The sequence below is a fragment of the Dipodomys ordii genome, unplaced genomic scaffold (assembly GCF_000151885.1).
Source record: "Dipodomys ordii isolate 6190 unplaced genomic scaffold, Dord_2.0 Scaffold127, whole genome shotgun sequence".
Classification (NCBI taxonomy): domain Eukaryota; kingdom Metazoa; phylum Chordata; class Mammalia; order Rodentia; family Heteromyidae; genus Dipodomys; species Dipodomys ordii.
Genome location: NW_012267343.1, coordinates 1091784 through 1119403, shown reverse-complemented (window position 1 = coordinate 1119403; position 27620 = coordinate 1091784). Strand labels below are relative to the sequence as shown.

General features: G+C 37.7%; 1 protein-coding gene across 1 annotated transcript; it reads right to left on the bottom strand.

The window, feature by feature from the left end:
- Window positions 1-322: 322 nt before the first annotated feature.
- On the bottom strand, window positions 323-17793 carry LOC105996122 (N-acetyllactosaminide alpha-1,3-galactosyltransferase-like). Its single transcript, XM_013030102.1, has 4 exons — window positions 17780-17793; window positions 15659-15706; window positions 7318-7455; window positions 323-1016 (listed from the first exon to the last, which is right to left on the bottom strand). The coding sequence occupies exons 1-4, from the start codon at window positions 17791-17793 to the stop codon at window positions 323-325; spliced, it is 894 nt and encodes a 297-aa protein (XP_012885556.1).
- Between the last annotated feature and the right edge of the window lie 9827 nt (window positions 17794-27620).

The following is a 27620-nucleotide window of genomic DNA, read 5'->3' as shown; positions in this document are numbered from 1 at the left end:
ATTTTCTTGTCCCATAATCCATTCTATTCCAATAAATAATAATAATATTATTATATAATAACAATATAATAATATTTCCTCAACATTCATCTAAGATGTGAAATTACTGCTACTCCATCTGGTTTCAGTAAACAAATTCTGCAGTTACCTTATCCGACATAATTTGGTTCAAAATGAATATAAGGAAAAGTATGAATCAGGTTGGCAAGCTTACCATTTGGTAGTGATATTTTAGTGCTAAAATATATTGAGTACTAATTTTCTAAGGAAAATAGCAACATGATGCTCTCAAATTGAAAAGCATAAAAGAAGGGCTATAAAATTACACAGTCACCCTAACCCATTTGTAATTCTTCATATCCCAATAGAGTTTGACAACCTTAATATCAGAAGAGCGTCTAGCACGGTAATCCCAACAGTATTCTGGTGATAAGATTTTACTGGGTTTATGGAGAAAGAAATACTTGTTTAAGTGGCTTTCATCATGCCACACTGCTTCAATGTTATTTTTCTTGTCATTCATGATTCCTTTGGCACACTCCCTGACAATATCAAGAACTTGAATGGTTGTGCCTCCAAAGACAGCAGCATGGTAGTAAAAATCTCCCTTACCCTTAGGTATATAAGCTTCAGATAAATTGCTTCTTTCATATGGTAACCTTGAAGGATGTTTCTTGTACCAGTATGCATGTAACTGAGCTACTGAGTTCCCCAGAGTCTCCAAACCATAACTGTTTACAAAAATTTGATCTACATCCATGCAAAATAGGTAGTCAACCTCATACTGGATGTGATCCACAATGTGTTCACCAATTATCTTCATGCGCATCATACTGTTGTCTTGCCATCTCTTCTCTTTTTTAACTTCAAAAACTTTAAACATTCGAAGGCGATTCAAAGATATCCAGGATAGATCAGTGAAGTTTTCTACCATGATATAAATGATGACTTTCTGACCAATCATAAAAAATCTATCAGCAGATTTCAAAAAGATAGGCAAATGGTAATGAACATATCTGTGAAGTAAACCAAAAGTGATTCAGTTGCTCTTCTTCTTTTAAAAAGAAGTTTTATTGTTATTATAAAGGTGGTTTACAGAGGGGGAGGGGGTTTACTGTTACATGTCAGGTAAAGGGTACATTTCTTTTGGGACAATGTCACCCCTTTCCTTGCTTTCTCCCACTTTTTCCCTCCCATTCCCACCCATAAGTTGTATAGTTCAATTTCAATATAGTGGCCAGTGAGTACTATTTCCGCATTTTTCACACTTTGTCCCTCCATTTCTGTACCTCACTTAACATTCCCCAAAACATATAAACAAACAAACAGAAGAGAACAAAAACAGCAGAAGACAAAACTCTTGTTTTCATTTTCTGGAGTTCATTTTGACAATTATTACTTTGGATGACCAGATGCACATAGGCATTGTGCCTTTCTGTTCTCCTAAGAGTATCTTCCTTTGGTCTCACTGTGAATGCATAGAGACCTGTATAATTTATTATGTCCTGGTATTTTAGATCTAGCTCCCAGATATGAGAGAAAGCACGTGCCATTTGCCTCTCTAAGATTACCTCACTTAACACGATTTGTCTATTTCCCTGCAAATGACATAATGTTATTCTTTCTAATAGCGGTGTATACAATTCTGTTATATATAGTTCCCACATTTTTTAAATGAAATTGGTCTTGTATTTTAGTGGAACACTTACTATCTAAATTCCATGGACATAACATATCCAAAAATACTACTAAGCAACTAAGTATTATTATCAGTATCATTATTGATCATACAAAATACTGCATTTCATTATGACATCTTCATAGTTTCATGCTATGTAATTTTATAATAATTAGCCCTTTCTTGTCCCCTTCCTTTCTGCCTTGATTCTTTGCTGTAATATTATTCCTTTATTTTCATGATGAGTTCTATAAGTCATAGAATAGGAGTTCCCCAAGAGAGGGACTAAAATGGTGCAAGCAGATGAAAGCCAGAGATTTCAAGGCTATCATAGAAATGAACTTGCTTTGAGGGGGCCAGGCTGCAAGCAGGAAGTTCTTGAATCTCTACAGGAGGAAATGCTGCTGTCAGTATCTGGCTTTAGGAATGGTCTGCTATGCTTACAAAGTCAAGGGAGGAATAGTACATACCCTACCATCTGCGTAATTTTAAAAATTTTGTACTGTGGCCTTTGCTGTGTCTTAGGATACAGTAAAAGATTCTCAGGGTAATAAAAGCCCTTAGAGATATTCAAAAAAGGGAAGGTAATCATCTATGACTCAGCTTCAATGATGTTTATTTAATCTTAAGAAATAAGCTCTGGGGACTGAAAGTGGCTCAGTGGTAGAGCGCTTGCCTTGCATGCATGAGGCCCTGGGTTTGATTCCTCAGCACCACATAAGCAAAAAGAAAAAAGCTGGAAGTGGCGCTGTGGCTCAAGTGGTAGAGCCCTAGCCTTGAGCTGAAGAGCTGAGGGACAGCGCCCAGGCCCAGAGTTTAGGCCCCATGACCGACAAAAAAAAAAGAAGCTCTGGATATTGATCTGAAATACAGCTGATTACAGGTCAAAATGAAGCTTTCTAGTTTGGCATATGTAAAATTATATGTAAATTATAAAAAAATAGAACTGAAAATATTCTTCTGAAAATATAGTTGACACGCATTCAAATTAAAATAAATCCAAATGGGCTGGGAAGGTGGCTCAGTGGTAGAGTGCTTGCCTTGCATGCTTGAGGCCCTGGGTTCGATTCCTCAGCACCACATAAGCAAAAAAGAAAAAAGCCGGAAGTGGCGCTGTGACTCAAGTGGTAGAGCACTAGCCTTGAACTGAAGAGCTGAGGGATAGCACCCAGGCCCAGAGATCAGGCCCCCACGACCAGACCTCCCCCCCAATAAATAAATAAATAAAATAAGTTCAAATAATGAATATTTGTGTCCGTTTCTAAGCTTTGTTATTATGACACTGACAGGTTTGAAGATGGAATGTCTCTTGTTTTTTGTTTGTTTGGCTTGCCAGTCCTGCTGCTTGAATTCAGGGCCTGCGTACTGTCCCTGAGCCTGTCTGTGCTCAAGGCTAGCACTCTACCACTTGAGCCACAGCACCCCTTCTGGATTTTTCTGTTTATATGGTACTGAGGAATTGAATTCAGGGCTTCATGCATGCTAGGCAAGCACTCTGCCACTAACCACATTCCTAGTCCCTATCTCTTGTTTTTTTTCCAAAGGTTTGTAAATTTTGCTGATCTTTTTTATAAAGGACCAGTTTTTTACTTTGAATTCTACATTTCATTTATCTCAACTCTAAAATTATGGATGCATGTTTTCTCCTTGGCTTAAGCTTATTTTGCTCTTTTTTACGTAGTTCCTTAAAGTAAATGCTTAGGTTATTAAAATACGTGTGTGTGTGTGTGTGTGTGTGTGTGTCTGTCTGTCTGTCTGTCTGTCTGTCTGTCTGTGTCTGTGTCTGTGCATGCACGTGCTGGTCCTAGGGCTTGAACTTTGGGCCTGGGCACTGTCCCTGAGCTTTTTTGCTCAAGGCTAGTACTCTATTACTTGAACACAGTACTGCTTCTAGATTTTTGGTGCTTAATTGGAGATTAGAATCTCACAGATGGGCTTGGAAGGTGGCTCGGTGGTAGAGTGCTTGCCTTGCATGCCTGAGGCCCTGGGTTCGATTCCTCAGCACCACATAAGCAGAAAAAATTAAAAAAGCCGGAAGTGGCACTGTGGCTCAAGTGGTAGAGTGCTAGCCTTGAGTTGAAGAGCTGAGGGACAGTACCCATGCCCAGAGTTCAGGCCCTATGACCGGACCCCACAAAAAAAAAAGAATCTCACAGACTTTCCTGCCCAGGCTGTCTTTTAACCATGATCCTAAGATCTCAGCCTCCTGAGTAGCTAGGATTACAAGCATGAGCCATTGGTGCCTGGCTGATTTTTTGTTTATTTTTGTTTCCTACCACTTTGTTGAAAATATTTATTAAATCTAAGTGGTTTCTCTTTCTGTTTTAGAGAATCCTTAGGGTCTTTTAAATATAGGATTATATCATTTACAAATAGGAATGATTTGACTTTTTCCTTTCTTATTTATATGCCTTTTATTTATCCATTTTGAGTTATTACTCTAAGAAGTCAAGTACTATATTGAATAAGAGTGCACACCCATTTCGTTCTTTACTTCAAAGGAAATATTTTAGTTTTTCCCAATTAGCACTATGTTGGCTATAGGTTGGAATTATGTAGCCTTTATTGTGTTGAGGTACATTCTCAGTATTCCTAATTTCTTCAGGGCTTTAATCATGAAGGGAGATTGAATTCTGTCAAAGGTTTTCTGCATCTATTGAGATGATAGTGTGATTTTTGACCTTCATTCTTTTTAGTGCTGTATTACATCTGTTGATTTGCATATGTTGAACCTCCTTGGATCCCTAGAATGAAACCATTCAACTATAGTGTATGATATTTTTTCACATATTGTTGAATTTATAATTTGTTTGAATTTGAATTGGTTTGTAATTATTTTATTGGGAATTTTTGTGTCTATGGGTATTAAGGAAATTGATCTATAATTTTTTTGTTATTGTTGTGTTATCTGGTTTTGGTGTCAGAAATGACTTTATTAGTGTTCTTTTTCTCTTGTGTAATAGTTTTGGGGTTTTACTTTAATGGTATAATTGAATTTAATAATGAATCTCTCTGGCCGTAGGCTTTTCTTCATTGACAGACTATTACTGCTTGAAGTCATTTCTTATTACAGTATAGACCTGTCTAATTGGAGGGTCAAATGCATCTAGAAATGTACCCACTTCTTCTGGATTTTCTAATTTTTATTAGAATATGACATTTTTAAACACTAACAATCCTATCAATATAACCTTTGAAAATCAAGAAAGCGTAGAATCACATATCCCAAGACCTGTAATATGTAAGTGCTGGCCTTCTTGAATTTCAAAGTTTATATTAAGAAATGTAGCTTTACTCTGATGGGATTACATTTATATGTAATTTGGCAATTCTCTTTGCAGCTTTTCAACATTTTTTTAGTATAATATGGAAGTTTTTCTGGTCTTCTCTATTTAGTGTTATGAAACATCCTTTATTTAGCAACCAACTCTTTCTTAAAATTTTGGAAAATTTTTTCAGTTATTTGATGTTTTTATGCCTTTATCTTGTGCTTCTTTGATGCCTATGATTCATAGGTTGGGTATTTTAATAGTGTCCCATAGTTCTTACACCATACTTCTTATCATTTTTCCTTTAAATATTCCAATTTATGCACATGTTATATTATCAGTCCTGTCCTTTCTAGAATACAAGGTTATTACAGGAAACATCATTCAAGTAAAGATGACAGATATAAAATGGTAGAGATGCCAAGCTTTTATTTTTTAATCTTGCTTTTAGTTACCCTTAGATAATTGTAGGCCCAAGTAATAAGTCAGTGCTTTTCAACAAAAGCAATTTCTAAACACTCATGGGCTTACACTCTCCAAGTAAACTTGGAATACCCATAACTCTGTTGTTCACTAGCAATCTTGGGAGAGAAGAGGTTTGTGTCACAGCCATGCAGCCACCACAAGCTTCAATGCGTTTTGATATCCTTCTAAAAACAATGCTTAGAGTTATGCTGATAACACAAATTGACAGTAAATGTTCAGCAAGACAACTGAGGAGCCGCTGTGAAGGCAGTTGTCCATCTCACTTATCTGTTCATTCAGGTATGTCCTGCCTACACACAGATGTGAAAATGACTCTTCAGCTTTCCTGACACATGGGGCCTACCAGGCTCCTGTTTCTGCAGATAATACTGCCACACATAACCCCACCTCTTGGCAATCTCTCTCTTCCACACTTGTTAGTACTGCTGGTCTGGCAGGTCATGGTTTACTTGCCTTGCTCCACATGGTGCCAACAGTGCCCCCTGGCTTTGATGGCTGTTGCCTAAACATCTGGAGTATGTGTCATCTGGCTCCCCATCTCTAGGGGCTCTATGTGAGTGGAATCCCACAGGACTATTTTTTCTCAGCTGGATCCTTACACTCAAAAATCCTGTCTTCAAGTCTCATTTTGTCAGAGTGGAGCATGTGTCATAGAGGAATGTTTTTCAGAAGTTCTTTCTCTTCAAAGGCTGGTAGCCTGGGATCTATTTCTACCACATTCTCCCTGGATCATCTTTGCATCTGGCAGACACACCAGGTATAGCTGGCTATACACAGGCTCTGTTTCCTCCATTCTACCCTCTGCAGTCTAGTGTACTTCTCAGAGGCTCTGGAGCCTATGACATCAGCGTGGAATTCACTCTCCCAGGCAGCAAACAGGGACATAGCACAGAACAGCAAGTTATCTTCATTGGCCACTTATTAAAGCGATTCTGAAAATTGTGAAGTGGCAACCATTTACTCTCCAGAGCAAGGTCTTTGGCTCTGCAGGTATGGATAGTGATCATACCTTCTCTCCTCCCTTTTATTCAGCTCCATCCCCAGTCATATCAGGATCCCGTTAATGGCCTCTCTCAGGCCCTGATTTTTGGCTGTAGGCATTCCAGGTGAGCCATCTTCACAGCTCATTCATCCGTCTGAAAACCCATTTGCTTCTCATTCCCCCTCCTCTTTAATGCCTATGTTTAACAGTGCTCTGTCTTAAAACACTCCTATCCTTTTACCTATATTTGTTGTTGTCATAGGGTTTTAGAAGAGATCATCGTGATGACTATTCTTCTATCTTTTAGTAAAAATGCTTCATTGCATTTGTTTTTCTATTTTATGAATCTACATTCATGATTTTCATTTCTATTAGATTAACAATACAACAGACATTGGCTTTTGTTTAAAAATTCCTGAATGATTTTAGGGATCTTTTCTATATTTTTACCTTATGATTGTAAGAAATTATAGAATGTAAAATTTCTACTGCTGATAATTGCAATTATCCTGATTTATTGTGTATTCAACTACTATTCCTGTGAAGGATGAGTAACCATAGTTAAGTAGGTTTACCTGGAAGTAGTTTGTAACTTGGGGAATGCAAAGAAGAATAAAAATTGTTGGGTTTATCTAGTGTAGTGTGGGGACAATGAAGGATGGTAATAACAAAAGTACAGACATTAAAATAATTGGCAGATGATTGTAAAATCAAATTACAAGAAAACGAACACATTAAGATTTTTTTGGGCATGGACCAAATGGGCAATATTTAGAATTATGTCAGGAATTGGCCTAAAGAGAGTAATTACTAAGTGAAATTATAAAGTGCTCCAGTCAATTGCCTACTGTTTTCTACAACAAAAAGTCTGAATATGAAGGACATTTGGAATCGATACCTACCTTCCCACAGCAAATACAATCAATCCCACAGCAACTTTATGACGTGCATAGTAGTTTTTCAAGAACGATTCGTTGTAAGTGTCTTGCCACACAATTGGAGCAGACCATTCAGTAATAGTACTTACATTATCTCTATATCTGTAAGAAAGATATGAGTTTTTGAAATTAACATATATTGTATAAAGTAAGAAGCTGAACTGTAATGATTCCATACACATACAATGTCCTTTGATCATATTTGCCCCCTTCTATTACTTGTAAAAACAAAATAATAAAATACTTTTTAACAAAACAACAGGAGAAATTGCTAATGCCTAAAACCTTGAATCTCAATGGAACATCTTTATTCATCTCAAAGCCTTGTCAATTATCATAAACTGGAGAAGCAGCATATCAGAAATTGCCAAATCATTTCAACAGTACACTTGCGGCTTAGTTACATTGTAATCTCAAGATCTTTAAAGATATATAGTTGAAAAGTCTCCCAAAATCTAAAGTTATCATTTCCTTTATATCTATCGCTAATATCTGGTCTAAAGTGTTTCTTTTACATGGTTATTCTTAATGCATACTTAAAAAAATGAATGTGATAGTGTTTGAAAAAAACTGCCAGTGCTGATACTTGTGTACTGCCTATATCAGCTTCATTAGATTTAGAGCAACCAAGTCAAAGTTAGGTAGGAATACTTAGGAAAACTTAGTGGTCTTTCAATTTATTTTCACTCCCAACTCTTTCTACAGTATGGTAGTAATACTGAAGTCATCAAACTGGATGACTAAATCAGCAGTGAGGAGAGTGAGCCTCATTCCCAAGGAATTGTGATTGTTCTGACCTGAGGGTTCCCTGAGAGAATGATAGAAAGCATTGTTTCACCTCGCTGAGATCTCTCTCAAAGTGATAAAGTAGCTAAGGTAAGTAAGGGGAGGGTGTTCTTGAATGAAATTTAGAAAAGTGTCTGATGCCCTGCAAAAAAATTATAGTTGGAACAAACACTAGAGATGCTGAAAGGCTGTGAAGCACATATAGGAGATGAGTTATTTTGGAAAATAAAGGATTAGATAGTTTTTTTGGTGTATAATAGGAAATTTATTAATGTATACACATGCCCAGGTTAGGACACATGCTCAGAAAAGACCTGCATTTTCATCCCTGGCTGAGATTTAGGCTCAGTATAAGCAGAAAATTTAGGCTAAGACACAATTGTAAACCTCAGAGAAGGGCTTCAAAACCAATATGAAGAATGAAGGTCCACTTCTTTTTAATTTTCTTTTTTTCCTTCTTTTTTTTCATTGTTTCTCTTTTTTCTTTTCTTTTTTGTTGTTTTTTTATTTCATTCTTTCCATTTTGGGTCTTTCTTTTTTCTGTTCTTTTTTTTTTGCCCTTTTTCTTCCTTTTTTTTGTTCCTTTCTTTTTTCCTTCTTTTTCTTTTGTTCCCTTCTATTATCTTCCTCTTATTCCTTCCTCCTCTTTTTTCTCTCTTCCTTTCTTACTTCACTATTAACCACTATCTAAACATAAGTAAAAGGAACAGAGACCCCAGAGACCAACACTAGGAAAAAACTTAAAAATTGGTTTAGAAAAGTACTAAACAAACAAAACTATAAGCCACATAACTTTTATTTTACCAGTCCTAGAGTTTGAACTCTGGCCCTGCGCACTTTCCCTGAGCTTTTGTTCTCAAGGCTAGTGTTCAAACATTTGAGCCACAGCTCTACTTCTGGCTTTTTGTGGTTAATTGTAGATAAGAGAATAGTAGACTTTCCTGCCTGGGCTGGCAGGATTACAGGCATGAGCTACCGGCACCCAGCCAAGACACATAACTAAGGAAGGTAAAATATAAAATTTCCATAAAGAACATAATATCATCATCAAAATGCCCATTTTAAGCAAAAAGTATGAGACATAAAAAGGAACACGAAATATGGCTCTTTCACAAGAACAAAAAGATCTTTCCAAGGAATCCTAGACATTATATTGGAGAGGCAATGACTTTAACTCCTTTAAATATGCTCAAAGAACTAAAGGGAACTAGAGGTAAAGAACTAAGAGAATCTAGGGAAACAAGGGGTCAGTATTTATACAGCATATGGGTAAAGTGATAGAAATAATTTAAAGGAGCCAAATGGAAATTCCAGAGTTGAGAAGTGTAATGGAAAACAGTGTATGGTTTTAACAGAAGATTTGGGTAGGCAGAAAAGAGAATTAGACATAGACAGAACACTTACCCAACAATAGAATGCACAAGTATACATGGAACAGCCTATAGACTACACCATATAAACACCTATAAACTTTAAAAGACTGAAAACATACAAAATATATCTCTATATACAAGGAAATGAATTTAGAAATAAAGAACAGAAAATCTGGAAAGCCCACAACATGTAGAAATTAAACAAGATACTTTTTTAAAGTTCTAGCAAGGATTTATATTAGTATAACAGTGTCAAAGGAGAAAGAAATGGAAAAGAGACAAAAACAATTCTTCCTTTCCATGCAGAACATAGGAATTAAAGAAACCAATAATACACTCTTAAATAACTTACGGGGCAAGGAAGGAATGGCAAGACAAATGAGAAAATAAGAGACAAATGAGGATATTACGTATTAATAAATATCCATCAGGAAGACAAAATATCTATGCACAGAATGCTAACGCTCCCAACTGCCTTAAACAAATACCGATTGATCTAAAAACCCTCATACTCCAAACATGCAAAAACTTAGCAAAGAAACCCCAGAGCTGCATTGATGAGCTGGACCTAATATACATCTATGGAATATTCTACACAGCAGTGTCACAAGATACATTCTTCTTAGAAATCCATGGAACATTCTCCAAAATAGACTAGAGTCTAGGTCACAAAGCAAATCTCTGCAAATTCAAGAAAATCAAAATTACTCTCTGTATCTGATCAGACCACAATGGAATAAAATCGGAGTTCACCAAAGCAAAAACCATTACAGAAAATACTTAAAATTCATGGAAACTGAACAATATATATTGCTGAGTGATGAGTGCTCATTGAAGAGATAAGAAGGGAAATTCAAATGTTTCTGGAATTCAATATAAATGAATACACAAAATGCCAGCTCTTCTGGTGTACATCAAGGGAAGTACTTAGAGGAAAGTTATGACTACCAAGAAATTAGAGAAATCTTAAGTCAATACTCCAATGATGCACCTCAAGCCTCTAGAAAAACAGGAAAAGCCAAACCCAAAACCAGTATATGGAAAGAAATAATAAAAATTAGATCACAAATGAATGGATTAGGGACTAAATAATATATAAGGAATCCACAAAACAAAACATTGGCTCTTAATTCTTTTTTAATTGACAGGCCCTTAGCAAACCTAAGAGAATTTAAATCACCCAAATAAGTAAAATTAGACATGAAAAAGAAAGCATCACAATAGAAACAAGCAAAATTCAGAATATTATAAGGGAATATTTTGCAAATCTTCACACCAATAAATTGGAAAATCTGGCAGAAATGGATATATTTCTAGAGAATGTTATAATATCTAAACAAAACCAAGAAGATATAAACTGATTAAATTAACGTATAATAAGCACTGAAATTAAAATGACAGTGAAAGACCTTCCATCCAAGAAAAGCCCAGGACCTGATAGATTTACAGCCAATTCTATAAGCCTTTCAAAGGAGTACTAACACCAATACTCAAACTTTTCTATGAAATAGAAAGTGAAGGATCAGAAAACAAAGGATGCATGCTTTTCCTTACATGTGGAAGCTAGGATTCGTTTATAACCTAATAAGAAAATACTTTGGGTAGTATGCAAGTATATACAAATGCATTAACTGAAATATGGTAGATTCAAGGGAGAACTCCTTAGAAAGTGTAATTCCTTAGAAAGGCAAAGTCAAAGCTCAACATAATAAACACCAGGCAGCAGGTACTGGAAAGGGGTGGAATGGGACCAATGGAAAAAGGGTAGACAAATGAAGAGGAGGGGGAGAAGGCAGTCAGGAATTCACTGCATAGCCTACAAAATTAAGAAGAGTAAGGGAAGGGGTGTGTGGGGGAGGGGTGGGTGAGAATGTCGAAAGAGGTGGCATTGATCAAGATGTATTATATTCATAAACTGCTTTGTTAAATGGCAAGTCCTTTGCACAACTACCTAAAGATAATTAAAAAAATTAAAAATTGGATTTTGGATAGGGGAAGCATCCTCATTCCTTTAAAATAGCAAGTATCAAAATATCTAGAAAAAATACATTGAGATTACTGTAAGTGAAAACACATTTTGAATTTGGCAATGGTTTTCTAGATATAACACCAAAAACATAGGTGAAAACAATAACAAAATAATAAATTAGACTCATCAGAGCATAAAACTTCTTTCATCAAAGGATACTATTAAAAAAAAATGGAGGGGCTGGGAAGGTGGCTCAGTGGCAGAGTGCTTGCCTTGCAATGCATGAGGCCCTGGGTTCGATTCCCCAGCCCCACATAAGCAAAAAGAAAAAAGCCGGAAGTGGCGCTGTGGCTCAAGTGGTAGAGCGCTAGCCTTGAGTTGAAGAGCTGAGGGACAGCGCCCAGGCCCAGAGTTCAGGCCCCACAACTGGACCCCCCCCCAAAAAAAAAAGGAAAAAAAGACCCATAGCACAGGAGAAAAAAATGTACAAATCACTTATCTGTTAGGAGTCTAGTATCCAAAATGAATGAAGAAACCATACAGCTCAACTTTAGTGTCTTTTTACAATAAATAAAAACAATCAAGAGCTGGTTGTTGGTGGCTCACACCTATAATGCTAGCTAGCCAAGAGGCTGAGATCTAAGAATGGCAGTTCACAGCTAGCATAGCTGGACACTTTTATCTACAGTTAATAGAAGTGGAGGTGTGGCTCAAGTCTTAAAGCACCAGTCATGAGCAAAAAATTTGAGCAAAGCCGGGCGCTGGTGGCTCACACCTGTAATCCTAGCTACTCTGGAGGTTGAGATCTGAGAATCGCGGTTCAAAGCCAGCCCGGGCAGGAGAGACTGTGAGACTCCTATCTCCAAAAAAACACCAGAAAACCGGAAGTGGCATTGTAGCTCAAGTGGTAGAGCACTTGCCTTGAGCTGAAGAGCTGAGGGACAGCACTCAGGCCCAGAGTTCAAGCTCCATGACCGACCAGAAAAAAAAAAAATTTTTGAGCAAGAGCTTGTCTAGCTCCAGCACTGGTGGAGACACACACACACACACACACACACACACACACACCACCACCACCACCACCAACAACAACAACAACAACAACAACAGCAACAACTCAATTTTTAAAATGGCAAAGACATTTCTGTCTATACATAAAAGGCCAATAAGCATATACAAGGTCATTAGAAACTGGACATTAGTGGTTCACATCTGTATTCCTAGCTACTCAGGAAACTGAGATCTGAGGACCATGGTTCAAAGCTAGCTTGGGCAGACAAATCTGTAAGACTCCTCAACAAACCACCAAAAAGCTGGAAGTGAAACTGGTTCAAGTGGTAGACCATGAGCCTTGAGCAAGAAAACTAAGGGACAACACCCAGACCCTGAGTACCAACATATATGCACATGCACACACACACATGCACATGCACACTCATACATACACACACACATGTCACTAGATTTCACTAGAAAAATACAAATCAAAAGTACATTGAGATATTATTTCATACACATAGTCATGATACAATAAAAAGGCAAGTACTAGAGTACAGTGCCTGTAGCCCAACTACTCTGGAGGATAAGGCCAGAGGATCACTAAGCCCAGGAATTTGAGACTATCCTGGGCAACATATAAAACCCTGTCTTGAAAACAATAACAACAGAAACAACAAAAACCTATCAAAACAAAGCACAAACACTAGAAAATTGGCAAGGATGTAGAGAAGTTAGAACTCTCTACATTATGGTAGGAATACAAAATGGTGCAGCTACTATGGAAAACAAGTTCATGGTTCCTCAAAAATTTTGATATGTGTTGGGTGCTAGTGGCTTACACCTGTAATCCTACCTACTTAGGAAGCGGAGATCTGAGGATGGAGGTTCAAAGTGAGCCCAGGCAGGAAAAGTCTGTGAGACGCTTATCTCCAATAAACCACTCAGAAAACTGGAAGTGGTGCTGTGGCTCAAGTGGTAGAGTGCTAGCCTTGAGCTGAAGTGCTGAGGGACAGCATCCAGGCCCAGAGTTCAAGCCCCATGACTAATAAATAAATAAATAAATAAAATTTGACATGTAAATACCACCTGACTCAATAAAATTCCATTTGTAGTAATTCCACTTACATATCCAAGAAAAATATAAATATCTATCAGAAAACCCATACATGAATATTTATAGCAGAATTATTCATCATAGCTAAAATATGGGAATAAGTTAATGTCCATATCTTATAAATTGATATGTTTTATGTTCATATGGAATAATATTCAGCTAGAAATACATGCAATAATGGAGACATGCTAACTGAAAGGGACCAGACATAAAATGCCACATATTGAATTTCATTCCTATGGACTATTCCAAATGAGCAAACTTATGAAGACAGTGAATTAGTGTTTTCCAACAGGTGGGGCAATTGAAGAATGGAGGGATTTTTTTTTCTGTTGTGACAAAGATGTCCTGCAATTAATAGACACACAACATTCAGAAGATACTAAAATTCAGTACATTCCGTTTTCAAATTTGAGTACAGAGAGCCAGCATATTACATATAGCTAACAATAAGACAGTAATCAAAAATATAGAGACAAAGCCTTCAAATCTACAAGACAAAGGGATAGTGAGAGAGAGAGAGAGATTGAGATTGCATTTGGGATAACATTGTTTTAGGAAAGTCAACATTAAAGAGCCCAGTATTCATATGTGAAATTTTGCATCATTAATGGTGATAATCAAGAAAATAAGACAATGGGAATTATCTGGAGCCTATTTAGAATCTATGTCACTGATTACAATTTTCTCTTTTGTCCAATAGTCATAAATCATCATTAATTGCTAGGACATACTTTGCTGTTGTGTCAGTGGGATGATATACCAGTTATGAAGCTATTGTCTTTCATGACTAAGCCTAAAATACTATTTACTCTGTTTCATTTTACTTGAGCTGAAATTCTGCTAACTCTGTTTCTCTTAGCCAGTTGGTACCCTGCTAGAATTTGATAATAGTGAGCACAGGGGGAAAAATCCCAAGACTGAAAAAAAACTCTCTTTTCTGTGTTCTGCCGGCTTCTTGTTGCTTCTTTTTCCTGCAGATCCCCTACCAGCAATGTTTCTTCATCCCAACAACAGCAGTCCCTTTTCAGAGTAGCATTTGAATCTGGTATTCAGACTTCACATCATTTACAGTAACAGTGTGAATCCCAGCCCCCAGGGGATTCTGTTGAGCTCAGACACTAGCACCAATGAAGCAGCATCAGAGTTGAAGTTCCCTGAACCACCACTTTTTCTAAGGTCTGATGATTCAACCCTTTTTGTTTCTTTAGCCCAAAGTGGAAATAACTCCTGTGATTGCTACCTCCATGATTCCTTTAAATTCCCTTTTTTTGTCATTTTATTACCTACTTAACAATTTCCTATTAGTTAATTCATTATATTGAATTCTCTGCCTGAATAATTGGTGTGCTTTCTAAGTCCTAATTAGCTTCTGACAATGGTTATAATGTTATAGAGAAGGAGCTATGGACCATGATCCAGTCATGATTTGCACCCTTTTGAAGTATTAATTAGGTACTTTCCTTAAGGCCTATAGCTTTGGGGTAAAAGACAAGTGGGCAAAGTGAGAAAAATGGAAACAGGGAAGCTCTGTACTGAAGCATGGCAAATCCAGAGTCCATCTGTCCCACTTGGGCCCATTGGTAAAATGAGCACTAACCAAATGACTGCAACTATACTACCTCAACACTCATGATCTGTCCTTGTCTTAACACCTTGAATTTGTACAATTAAAAGTCTCAACATAAGGATAGGAGAAAAAAACTGGGAAAGAGTGAGGGAGGAGTAACATTGTCCAAAAAGAAATGTATTATTTACCTGACTTATGTAACTATAACTCCTCTATATCTCACAAACACACACGTACACACATGTGTGTGTGTGCCTGTGTGTGTGTGTGTGTGTGTAGCCCCTCTATATCACAATTTTAAAAAGATTTAAGTCTCAACATGAAGGATATGGATCCAAATACTAAATCCCAGTGGGTCTTGGTCAATGTCTTGTTTAATGCTATAATGAGAGATTCATCTACCCTTCAATTTTCTGGATACCAGTAGTGGTGCAGTTGCTATCTGTTTATACATTTATGGTTTAACTTCCCATATGCCAGATTGAGATTCTTACTTGGGATCAAACCAGTCTGATAGTTGTAATTCTTGATTTTTCAGAGACCTGAAAGGAAAATTAATGCAGAGTCAAGATATATCAACTAGAATTTGAGATAATCAATGGTCTGTATAATAATAAAGTGCAAAATAAGAATAAGCAGCAAGAAAAATAATTAAATTTCATGATTAAATAACATGGAAAAATCATGATTTCCAACTCAAATTAATTCTTTGGGCTACCAAGAAATCCTTTTTTGCAGTGTGAAAGCCTTAGGTCTTAAACTCAGGGCCTGAATGCTGTCCCTGAGCCTTTTGTTTGCTCAAGGCTACCTCCCCATCATTTGAGCCACAGCTAAACATCTAGCTTTTTGGAAGTAAAAGTCTCATGGATTTTCCTGCCCAGGCTGGATTCAAGCCTCAATCTTATCCTCCTGAGTAATAAGTATTACAGGCATGAGCCACCAGCTCCAGGCTAGAAATCTTTTTTATTCATCTAATTTATAGAGGAAACAGCAGCATTGAATTAAAGCTCTATAAACTTTCTCCCACTCCCCCTTCAAATTTACCTAGTGTGTCACTACTCTCTTTAAAAGTCTTTAAATGTCTAACCCAGATTTTTAACATTGTTAGCCACATCTCCTACCAGGCCCTTACCATAATCTTTCTGGCTCACTGACCTTTTAAAAAAAAATATCTCTTTAAACCTAACACAACTGGAACTAGCTAATTCCATATAGCCTTCAGAGTTCATTTTAAATAGCCCTTCCTGAGGGAAGTGTTTCCAAGTCTTCTACATGAGATTAGAGTCCCTCCATTAAGTTAGTCCTTACTGAATGTTTTCCTTATTATATCTGAGTTAGCCTATACAGCACCCATGAGATGGGTACTTAATCACTTAATCCCTAGTTACTAGTTCAGGATATTAAAACGAGGTGCTTTTATTTTCTTGCTCAAAGTTACAAGCAGTTTTTCCAACTCCTTCCCTTCCCTCTTTGCCATAAATTCTCAAGCCACCCAACACCCCAATTGTAGAGCTAAGGCATCTTGGAAAGTTGATCCTGAGCTGAACGAATGAAAAGATGGAGCCAATTTGTATGTCATGAGCTAATTCATACCAATCTTTATCTATGCAGGTAGAGTAAGCCAGTGTAATGTTGCAGATACATGATGAAGGTAATTAAGATCAGAAAGCCAGAGAAACAGCAGACTGGCAGAATGCAGTCTGTGGAAAATGGGTGGAAACTGGGTAGGTGAAATGTATTGTGTGCACAAACAGGAAAATTTTGAGGTCAGGATTTAACTAAAACATGGCATTATACTCAAACGCCTACTACCATTGCCTTTAAATGATACGTTAGTATCAGTATAATAAAGCTATAGAATCCTGATGCTTATGTGAGCTAATATTGATAATACAATTGTTAGAATGAGTTGCATTAGATGCATTTTCCAGGAAACATTTTAATCTATTTCTGTTCCCAGTTTCTGATGCAGAAGACTTTCATGAATGTTCTAATATTTACCCATAGGTTTTTCTGAAAGTTACTGTTCTCTGTTTGCCATGATTATATGTAGGGGAAACATGCCTTCTTAATAAATTATTTTTTGAATGGCACAGTTTAGCTTAGTCATGGTCTCAGTAAGGATGTTGTAAGTTATAGACTTCTTAGAGGAAAAAAGGCCCATGGACACAATAAACATTAAGGAAGAAAGCCATTTGGGGGGGGGGTCCGGTCATGGGGCCTGAACTCTGGGCCTGGGCGCTGTCCCTCAGCTCTTCAGCTCAAGGCTAGCGCTTTACCACTTGAGCCATAGCACCACTTCTGGCTTTTTTCTTTTTGCTTATGTGGTACTGGGAAATCAAACCCAGGGCCTCAGGCATGCAAGGCAAGCACTCTACCACTGAGCCACCTTCCCAGCCCCAGAAAGCCATTTTTTTTAATGTGGGTTCTATAACTACAGGAGAAAAATGAAGAACCTATTATAGTACACAATTTTTGAGAAAGTTTTCCTCTCCACATACATGATACTGTGGCTAGTGAAATCTCCTCCGAATCATTTAAATAAGCCTTCATTCCTGAGTGTTTTCCCAGAGTTTTCAGAGACCCAAGGATGATTATGGCAGGCTGATTCTCACTCGTAGTAATTCATTTCGTCTAGTAAGGTCCCGCCCCTCTAACACAGATGCCACTCTGCTAGTCTGCTTTGGTTTCTGGCTTCTGACTTAATTATCTCCAACATGTATTTGTATAATTGCAGTGATTTATTCAGATTGCAAGGACTAAGGACCCACAAGTACTCCATTGTCTTCCAAACCATTCTTTACTCAGACTTTATAGCATATTTGTAAATAAACACTTACCAGCACTGATACATTCTCTGCAGTTTCTGTATGCTTAAGACAAATGACAAGCATTACTTTCAAATGCATATAAAAAGTTTTTACATGTAAGATGGCTAAAGCTAGAACTAAAAACTACCAGTCCAGCACTTTTATTACCTAATATTGTGAATTATACTACTTAACAATTATATGTTGGTTATGGATTACAACAAACTGTTTAATTGCTAATTAAGTCTACTTGTGTCAGGTTTATAGAAAGCAAATACAATATATAGTACCTGCAGTCAGCAATAGTAGCAATAGTAGGTTTTTTTTCTTAAGAACATATCACCTATATCCAAATGGTAGCTTCTCTTTAACATTTATAAACATTATATTGCTACTGTAACTGGTAGCATCATATTACTTTTTTTTTTTTGTCGGTCGTGGGGCTTGAACTCTGGGCCTGGGCGCTGTCCCTCAGCTCTTCATCTCAAGGCAAGCGCTCTACCACTTGAGCTACAGCGCCACTTCCGGTTTTCTGGTGGTTTATTGGAGATAGGAGTCTCACGGTCTCTCCTGCCTGGGCTGGCTTTGAACTGCGATCCTCAGATCTCAGCCTCCTGAGTAGCTAGGATTACAGGCGTGAGCCACCAGCGCCCGGCATCATATTACTTTTTTCAAAATATGGACCTACAAAAATTATTTTAGCAGCATGTCAGCATATGGCAATTAGGACAGAGGACTCAGAGTCCAGACCTTCTGAATCATGAATCTTCCATAGCTTCCTATTTCCCACAGGGAGGTGAAATGCTAGACAAGGTATATAAATGTTGAGACCAGCATTCAGTGAGTCTAAATTATTACTTATTTCTCCCCAACCACTGCATAGTTTGTATGCAAACATTCAAACAATAATAACAGAAAACGGTTCTAATCTTGAGAGATGGTCAACCAGGAATAGCAGCTCTCCAAACATCAAACAGGAAAGATAAGAAAAGAAAACCTACTAGACTATTATAGTCAAATCACTAAATTTACAGAATGAAGAAAAAATATTAAAAACCATAAGAGTGAAGTACCAAGTCTCATATAAAGGCTAACATATCAGAATAACAACAGATTTTTCAGTGGAAACACTAAAAGAAAGGAGAGCATAGAATGATATGTTCCAACACTGAAAAAAGATAGCTGTCAACCTAGATTCATATATCCAGGAAAGTTAGCTTTTATAATTGAAATAGAAATAAAAACTCACCACAATAAACAAAAAGGAATTTATGACCACTAAACCAACACTGGAGAAGATACTTTAAGGAATCCTGTACCAGAAGATAAATGCAATCAGAAAAATACAAGAAAGAATAAAATCCATTAGATGAGTAGATTAGCAAATGTGGATTATAAAAGAAGTAAACCTCACAAAAAAAACAAAATAACAGGATCTACTACATACCTTTTGGTATTAATACTAATTATTAACTATCTCAATTTTCTAAAAGACAGACTCCGTTAGATAAAAATATCACTGATAAAGACAAACATTGGTTTGAGCCAGGTGCCTGTGGCTCACACCTGTAATCCTAGCTACTCAGGAGGCTGAGATCTGAGGAGCACGGTTTAAAGCCAGCCCCGGCAGGAAAGCCGTGAAACTCTTATCTCCAATAAACCACTAGAAACCTAGAAGTGGTGCTGTGGCTTAAACAGGAGAGCCCTAGCCTTGAGCTGAAGAGCTGAAAGACAGTGCCCAGGCCCCATGACTGACAAAAAAATTAAAACAAAACCATTGGTTTGGGGTGAAAGAAGAGATAAAGCAAATGGACTCCTAAAACAGTAAGGAGCAACTTTATCCATATCTTATAGAACAGACTTCAAACCAAAATTTGCCAGAAGAGACAAAGAACACCACTTCATACTTATGAATGGCACAATCCATTAAAAAAAATCCAACTATTGGAATGCCCAATTTTATTAAACAAACACTTCTGGTCTTAACAAGCACAGATAAACCCCAACACAATAATAGTAGGAAAGGTCAGGAACTCATTCTCACCAATAAAATATATATCAAGACAATATATATATCAAGATAATATATATAATATTTTTAAAACAACAGATATATTTTATTACTGATTCCATTAAAACAAATAATTTTGATGGTTAAGACTATATTATATGATGTATTTGGGTATAATTTGTACATATATTTGGATCAGTATAATTTGATGTCAATTTATACAACTCAATCCGGTTAGCTATTTGACATATGAGATTCTTACCAAGTATCAGAATAAAACATTAAACTTTTATTGTTACCTGAAATGATACTCCATAGGTAAGGACCATAGAGACAATAATATCAATAATAATAGAATTATTTTTCTTTTGCATGCCATTTTTTCTGTGAAGGAAAATAAATGCAAATAGATTAAATATCATGCAGTGTATACACAGTAAGTTGTATGAATCCCTCTTGATAATTTAGATGATTTAAGATAAACTAATTAGCAATTAAGGCACTTCAGCTCCTTCATTGGTTGTCTGTTTATATGAAAATAGTTGAGTCAGTGGATATTCTTGGTTGTATTTCACCTAGCTACAAAAAGTCTTAGAACAGGGGCGGGGAAGTGTAGTGGTGGAAATGGGAGGGCAGGGATGTTAGGGGAAAAACAAAGGAGGAGGCAACAATGCTTGATAAGAAATGTATTCATTACCTTGCTCATGTAATTGTAACGCCTCTGTATGGTATTTTCACAATAAAAAAAAAACATTAAGGGGCTGGGAAGGTGGCTCAGTGTTAGAGTGCTTGCCTTGCATGCAAGAGGCCCTGGGTTCGATTCCTCAGCTCCACATAAGCAAAAAGAAAAAGCCGGGAGTGGTGCTGTGGCTCAAGTGGTAGAGCGCTAGCCTTGAGCTAAAGAGCTGAGGGACAGCGCCCAGGCCCAGAGTTCAGGCCCCATGACCGGACCCAAAAAAAAAAAAATTGAAAAAGAAAAAAACTCTTAGTACATTAGCTTGTTTTAGGTGTCTGTGGTATAAAAGATCTTACAAACTTCATTTCTATTTTCCAAATTATGAAGGACTTTTATCTTCAAAAAAGTTTCTACTACAAAAATAATCTACTTCACAGACTAACTGCATAAAGTAAGGTATTAATAAAAAAGATTTACTTATGAAAGTACTTATCTGGATTCTAAAAAGTTGTATACTTATGAAGTTAACTATTTTTTATAGTTGGTTACTTCAGGAAAAACTGTAGCATACAACATATACTGTTGCATACAGTATGTATATACCTTCTCCCAAGTAATTGAATGTATAGTTATTTAGCTCATGAGTTAGGAGATAAACTATAATTTTTAGATTATCTGTACATTGATCTTGGAATTTTAGCCATCAAACTTTAGCCAAACTCTTTTGTGTTATTTATTCAACCTGGTATGAAATTACGCACAGAAAAAGAGATGGGGCTGTTTGGTTGAATTAAGGACAGTCTCTTACCTATCGTTTTCCTCAGATCATGTAGGAATTTTATAGTCTTCATTAGAGACTCGACATTTATGGGAACTGAGAAGATATGTGGAGAATCTTAAATAGGCAGTTTTGAAGGCTTTAAGGAAAAGTTCAGTGTATTGGTTCTATGACACTCAAGTTTGTGTACTTATTATTCTGTCTTCTGTGAATGATGATATCATCACATTCTTAAGATGATGAAATAATTAGATTGTGAGGATATTCTTATGCCAGTAATTTCTTCTTCATTGTCAGAGAACTATATTGTGTCCTATTTATCAAAGATCCTTTAAGCTGCATTTGTTTTGAGGGGATTTTAAAAGATTTTATATATATATATATATATATATATATATATATATATATATATCTGCTGGTCCTTGAACTCAGGGTCTGGGTGCTGTCCCTGAGCTTTTTTTTCTCAAGGCTAGTGCTCTACTACTTGAGTCACAGCACCACTTCCAGATTTTTCTGAGCAGTTCATTTGAGATAAGAGTCTCATGGACTTTTCTGCCCAGTCTGGCTTTGAACCTCAATTCTCAGATCTCAGCCTCCTCAGTAGCTTTATATGAAGCAAAACATGTAATTAAGTATACCATTTCAATGTATTTCCTATACACACATGGAAGTGTGCAGCAACCATCTTAGTTAAGAGAAAGAGTATTTTCATAAATTCCTTATGCCACTTTAAGCCAGCACTCTCTTCTATCCAATAAAATGTTGAAAAAGAAGTTGGAAATGTCAAGGACTTTAAATAGCAGTGATTCTGAAAATATTTTAAGAACTTAACAGAAAACACTGTCAGAATGAATGAATACATAGGAATTGTCAGCCAACCAATGGAAATTACAAAAACAATGACTGTTCTAGAACAATGAATGAATTGAGAGCCAGCCAGGTGTGTTGGCTCACATATAACTGCCATTCTAGCATTTGGGAGGTTAAAGCAAACTCATCATGAGATCAAAGCCAGCCTGGCCTATGTAGTGAGAACCTGTCTTAACAACAACCACAAAAACAAAAAAAAGGCCAAAATAAGTATATATTTCAAATAGAAAACTTACTGAATAAGCTTACCAATGGGACCCTAAAGAATAAAAGGCTAGTGACATGAAATATAACTCAATGTGAGGTAGGTTATGAGAAAAAGAGAGAGAAGTGATTGATAAAATAACAGTGCCTCACTGGGCGCCAGTGGCTCACGCCTGTCATCCTCGCTACTCAGGAGGCTGAGATCTGAGGACTGCGGTTCAAAGCCCACCTGGGCAAAAACTCTGTGAGACTTTTTTTAATTTATAATTTATTGTGAAAATATTGTACAGAGGGGTTACAATGACATGGACAAGATAATGAGTACATTTCTAATCAAGCATTGTAGCCTCCTCCTTTGTTCCCATCCCTTCCCATCCTCTCCCCTCCCCCCCCCAAAGTTGTAAAGTTCATTTTCAACATAATGACTTGTACATCTCATTGTTGCAATGGGTCCACCTGTATCCCTATTTAAACGATTTGTTTTTTCCCTTCCCCTCCACAAATTATACCAACATCAAATACAGTGAAAGCAGGGGTTATACATACAAAGCAACAAAGAAATAATCTTATAGATGTGTTAGAAACAATCTCATGAAAGAAAAAAAAACATTTGAATACATATCTTAGGGTTCATTTCCCTAACATCACCTTATCTGACCTTTTCTGCTTGACTCAGACATATACTGTGAGACTTTTACCTCCAATAAACCACTCAGAAAACCATAAGTGGCACTGTGGCTCAAGTGGTAGAGTGCTCGCCTTGAGCTGAAGAGCTAAGGGACAGCACCCAGGCCCAGAGTTCAAGCCCATGACCAAAAAAAAAACAACCAAAAAACAGTGCCTCAGTTACCTATGAGACAATATCGAGAAGTCTAACATGCGTGGAATTGGATTCTCAAAAACAGAGAAAAAATGAAAGAGAAATTAAATCTTTATTATAGCCAAAATTTCCCAGATTTTATTTACAAAAAAGTACAAAGTTATGAATCCCAAGCAATAAAAATACAAAGAAAACCATACCTAGAAAATTACAGGGCAGATTGCTGTGTTTTGTGCTAGTCAATTCTCAACTTTGTAGCATACTTAAATCATGTAGAAAACTTTAAAAACAAAGAACTAATCTCCAGGTTCTACTCCATGCCAATGGAGTAGAATCTTTGGGGTGAGACTTAGGTATGAATATTAGTAATCCGGGAAACTGTTTTATAGCCAAGATTGAGAACCAGTGCTTATGTCCCTTACCACTAAGAAATAGTTATAGGGCTGGGAATGTGGCTTAGTGGTAAAGTGTTTGCCTAGCATTCATGAGGCCCTGGGTTCAATTCCTTGTTGCCACATAAACAAAAAATAAATGAATAAAAATAATTTTTAAAAAAAGAATAGCACTGAAATAAGGCTACAGGTTGACCCATTGTAACAATGAGATGTACAAGACACTATGTTGAAAACTTTAAAACTTCCAGTTGGGGTGGGGGGAGTTGGGGAGATGGGGAGGGAAGCAATGGTAGAGGAAAAACAAAGCAGGAGGTAACAATGCTGGATAAGAAATGTACTCATTACCTTACTCGTGTAACTGTAACCCCTCTGTACAGTATCTTTACAATACAAAAATACATACCAAAAAGAAAAGAAATAGCTATCACTCCCATGTGTTCCTGTAGATTTTGGAAGCAGTGTCCCACATGTGTAAATAGCAAACTGCCCCCCATCTAGCTGATGGATGTAAAAATAGTGAACTTATAGTGCAGCCTTGTATGCAAGTTAACTGGACAGCGGACCCTCATGACCAGTCATAGTCTATATAGGTAAGTGGGTCTACAGCCACTCTCAGGATCATTAATCCAGTTCTATAAAGAGATTTCACTTTTCCCTCCATTTTTTTTTCCTTTTGGGGCCTGTACTGGGGCCTTGAACTCAGGGCCTCACATTTTCTCAGCCATTTTTTTCTCATGATTGTCTCCCTACCACTTGAGCCATGCCTTAAGTTTTAACAAGCCAGTAGGAGCCAGTCTCTGCACACTGCTGCCTGCCTTTCTACTTTCCCTTGTTTTAGCAAAGCTTTCCAGCAGGTTCCTTTTGGGATTTACATGGATCATGGTCATTTCTGATCCTTGCAACCAAGATATCTTTAAAACTTTCAGCTCCTGTTATTCTGGACAGTTACAGACAATTCACTAAAAATATGTTCTAACCAGCTAATTTTTTTCCTAGCCACATTCTTTAAAAATTTATAGCAATTTTCATTTCTTTTTTTACAGTGAAGTTATTATTTTTTTATTGTGAAAATACTGTACAGAGGGGTTACAATTACATGGGCAAGATAATGAGTACATTTCTTCTTCTTCTTTTTTTTTTACTTTGAACATGAAAGCTCAATGTTGGGTTTTTTTGTGTGTGTGAAAATACTGTACAGAGGGGTTACAATTACATGGGCATGATAATGAGTACATTTCTTATCAAGCATTGTAACCTCCTCCTTTGTTTCCCCTTCCCATCCCTTCCCATCCTCTCCCTGCCCCCCACCCAAGCAATTTTCATTACTTTTTTTGGGGGGGGGTCCGGTCATGGAGCCTGAACTCTGGGCCTGGGCGCTGTCCCTCAGCTCTTCAGCTCAAGGCTAGAGCTCTACCACTTGAGCCACAGCGCCACTTCCGGCTTTTTTCTTTTTTCTTTTTTTTTGCTTATGTGGTGCTGAGGAATCGAACCCAGGGCCTCAGGCATGCAAGGCAAGCGCTCCACCACTGAGCCACCTTCCCAGCCCCACAATTTTCATTTCTATGCAGTATTAATACCTATTTCTGCTAGCCGGGCGCTGGTGGCTCACGCCTGTAATCCTAGCTACTCAGGAGGCTGAGATCTGAGGATCGCGGTTCAAAGCCAGCCCGGGCAGGAGAGACCGTGAGACTCCTATCTCCAATAAACCACCAGAAAATCGGAAGTGGCGCTGTAGCTCAAGTGGTAGAGTGTTCGCCTTGAGCTGAAGAGCTGAGGGACAGCACCCAGGCCCAGAGTTCAAGCCAAAAAAAAAAAAAAAACAACCACCTATTTCTGCAAACTCCCAGTCTTCGCCAGCTCTAAAAATGCTTTTCATCATTGTAGTTGCTGAAACAGGTTTGTTGTTGGGAAATCATGCCCTCTTGTGTCCAAATGGAGAACTTGCTATTAGATTTACAAGGGGCTTCATCCAGGTATTTACATACATACATACATTACATCATAATTGAATTCATCTTCTGAATCAATCGCTCTCCCTCATTCTCTTTCCCCTCTTAAAACATTCAGCAGGTTTCACTGTTGTTTTCATGCATGTATATAGTTCCTGGACCATATTCACCTGTCTTCACATTTCCATTTGCCCTCCTCACTCCCACTGCTACCCATTCCCACTGGTCACGTTTTGATTGTAACCGTGAGACTCTATTTGAGGGAACAGATTGTCAATGAATTTAGCTATGGTTTTTTTTATGAGGACCAAGACGTGCACTAGAAACTTAATGGCCATCAAGTCCTATTCCAGGACCCAGAGATATTGTGCATGTTTGTTTTCACACAATGTTTCTTTCTTAATAAAGCCCAAGAGAACTTGATGCTAGAGTTTTGTGTTTTTTTGTTTTTGTTTTTTGGGTCCGGTCGTGGGGCCTGAACTCTGGGCCTGGGCGCTGTCCCTCAGCTCTTCAGCTCAAGGCTAGCGCTTTACCACTTGAGCCACAGCGCCACTTCCGGCTTTTTTCTTTTTGCTTATGTGGTGCTGGGGAATCGAACCCAGGGCCTCATGCATGCAAGGCAAGCGCTCTACCACTGAGCCACCTTCCCAGCCCCTGATGCTAGAGTTTCTTAGCCTTGGCACTAATGGCATTTTGAGCCAGGTATTTCTTTGCTGAAGGGGAATGTCATGGGCATTTTAAGCTGCATCCCATGCCTCTACCCATTAGATACCTATGCACACACCACATGCACACACCATTTGTGACAACCACAAATGCCTTCAGACAAGACATTACCACTGCCAAATGTCCCTAAGAGTGGGGAAAGGAGGGGAGTAATTCCCAAGCTGAGAAGCAAAGATAAAGCAAAAGTAAACCATACAATACTGCCCTTGAAGTAGCACTAAACCCTGTAGGTTTTGGCACACTGTTGGAGCCTAAACTTGAGAACAAGCTGCAAGTCCTCTGAGTTCCCATATTGTGTACCACGGGAGGAAAAGTTCCAGGTGCCAGGTGCAAAACCTCCTGTTTTTTAAATAGGACATATGACCTGCAATCACAAGATGACTTTTAAAAATTAAATTCATTTCTTATAAGGCATAATAGGAGTGAAAGTTAATGCAGTCATCCACTTCTTTAGTAAATAGGTGAGATAATTGGTACTGGAGCTGATCCAAAGGCAGACAGTCCTGCCTGTGAAGAGCTAACGATTCTAGAGGGGTTTGGTGGGGGGATGATTATAAGTTAAAAGAAGTCCAGTTCCAACTTGCTTAACAGCAAGGAGACTTTACTGGCTCACATATTTGAGAAGCACATGAGCAGTACAGATGTTAGGTAGTTCTGTGTCTCATTCTAAGGCTGGCCTACTTCTCATCTGAAGCAACTAGAATTTTAAGTTTCCTTATTTCTAGGAAAACACCTGAAACTCACTTGTTTGGGCTACTTTAGGTACTTGATCATCCCTTCACCAGTCATTGCAACTGGGTAGGGAGATGGAAAGATCACTTGTTCCAACGATGGCAAGCTTCCATAGAAATTGAGTAGGTTCCCTAAAGAAGATGAGACTGCTGGGAAGTAGGAGAGAACCATACATCCTAGGTGAATGTGAGGCAGGCAGACAGAGCCCTCTGTGTTTTTTGTCATGCAGGCTCTGCCTGGTGATTTTATGCAGTCCCAAAGCCCCATTTTCATGGGTGTCTATGAATTTGCAGGCTTCCATGCTTCACACCTGCTGCTTCTCCCTCTGAGACCTCAATCCATCCAATTTCCCAGTGACTCCTCTTCTGTCAAAGATCAGTTCATGGGTCAGGCCTCTTAAGTTTGTTTTTTTTTTTCCCCCAGATCCCTAGATATTCTTCCTTCCTCCATCGTTCCGTAGCCAAGTACCCACCTACATTTTGTAC

Excerpts from the sequence above, each read along its gene's own strand:
- LOC105996122 (XM_013030102.1), bottom strand. Across the intron at positions 7,456-15,658 it reads TCAGACTGGTTTGATCCCAA|ATATAGAGATAATGTAAGTA; the intron begins GTAAGAATCTCA and ends TCTTTCTTACAG. Across the intron at positions 1,017-7,317 it reads ATTGTATTTGCTGTGGGAAG|ATATGTTCATTACCATTTGC; the intron begins GTAGGTATCGAT and ends TTTACTTCACAG.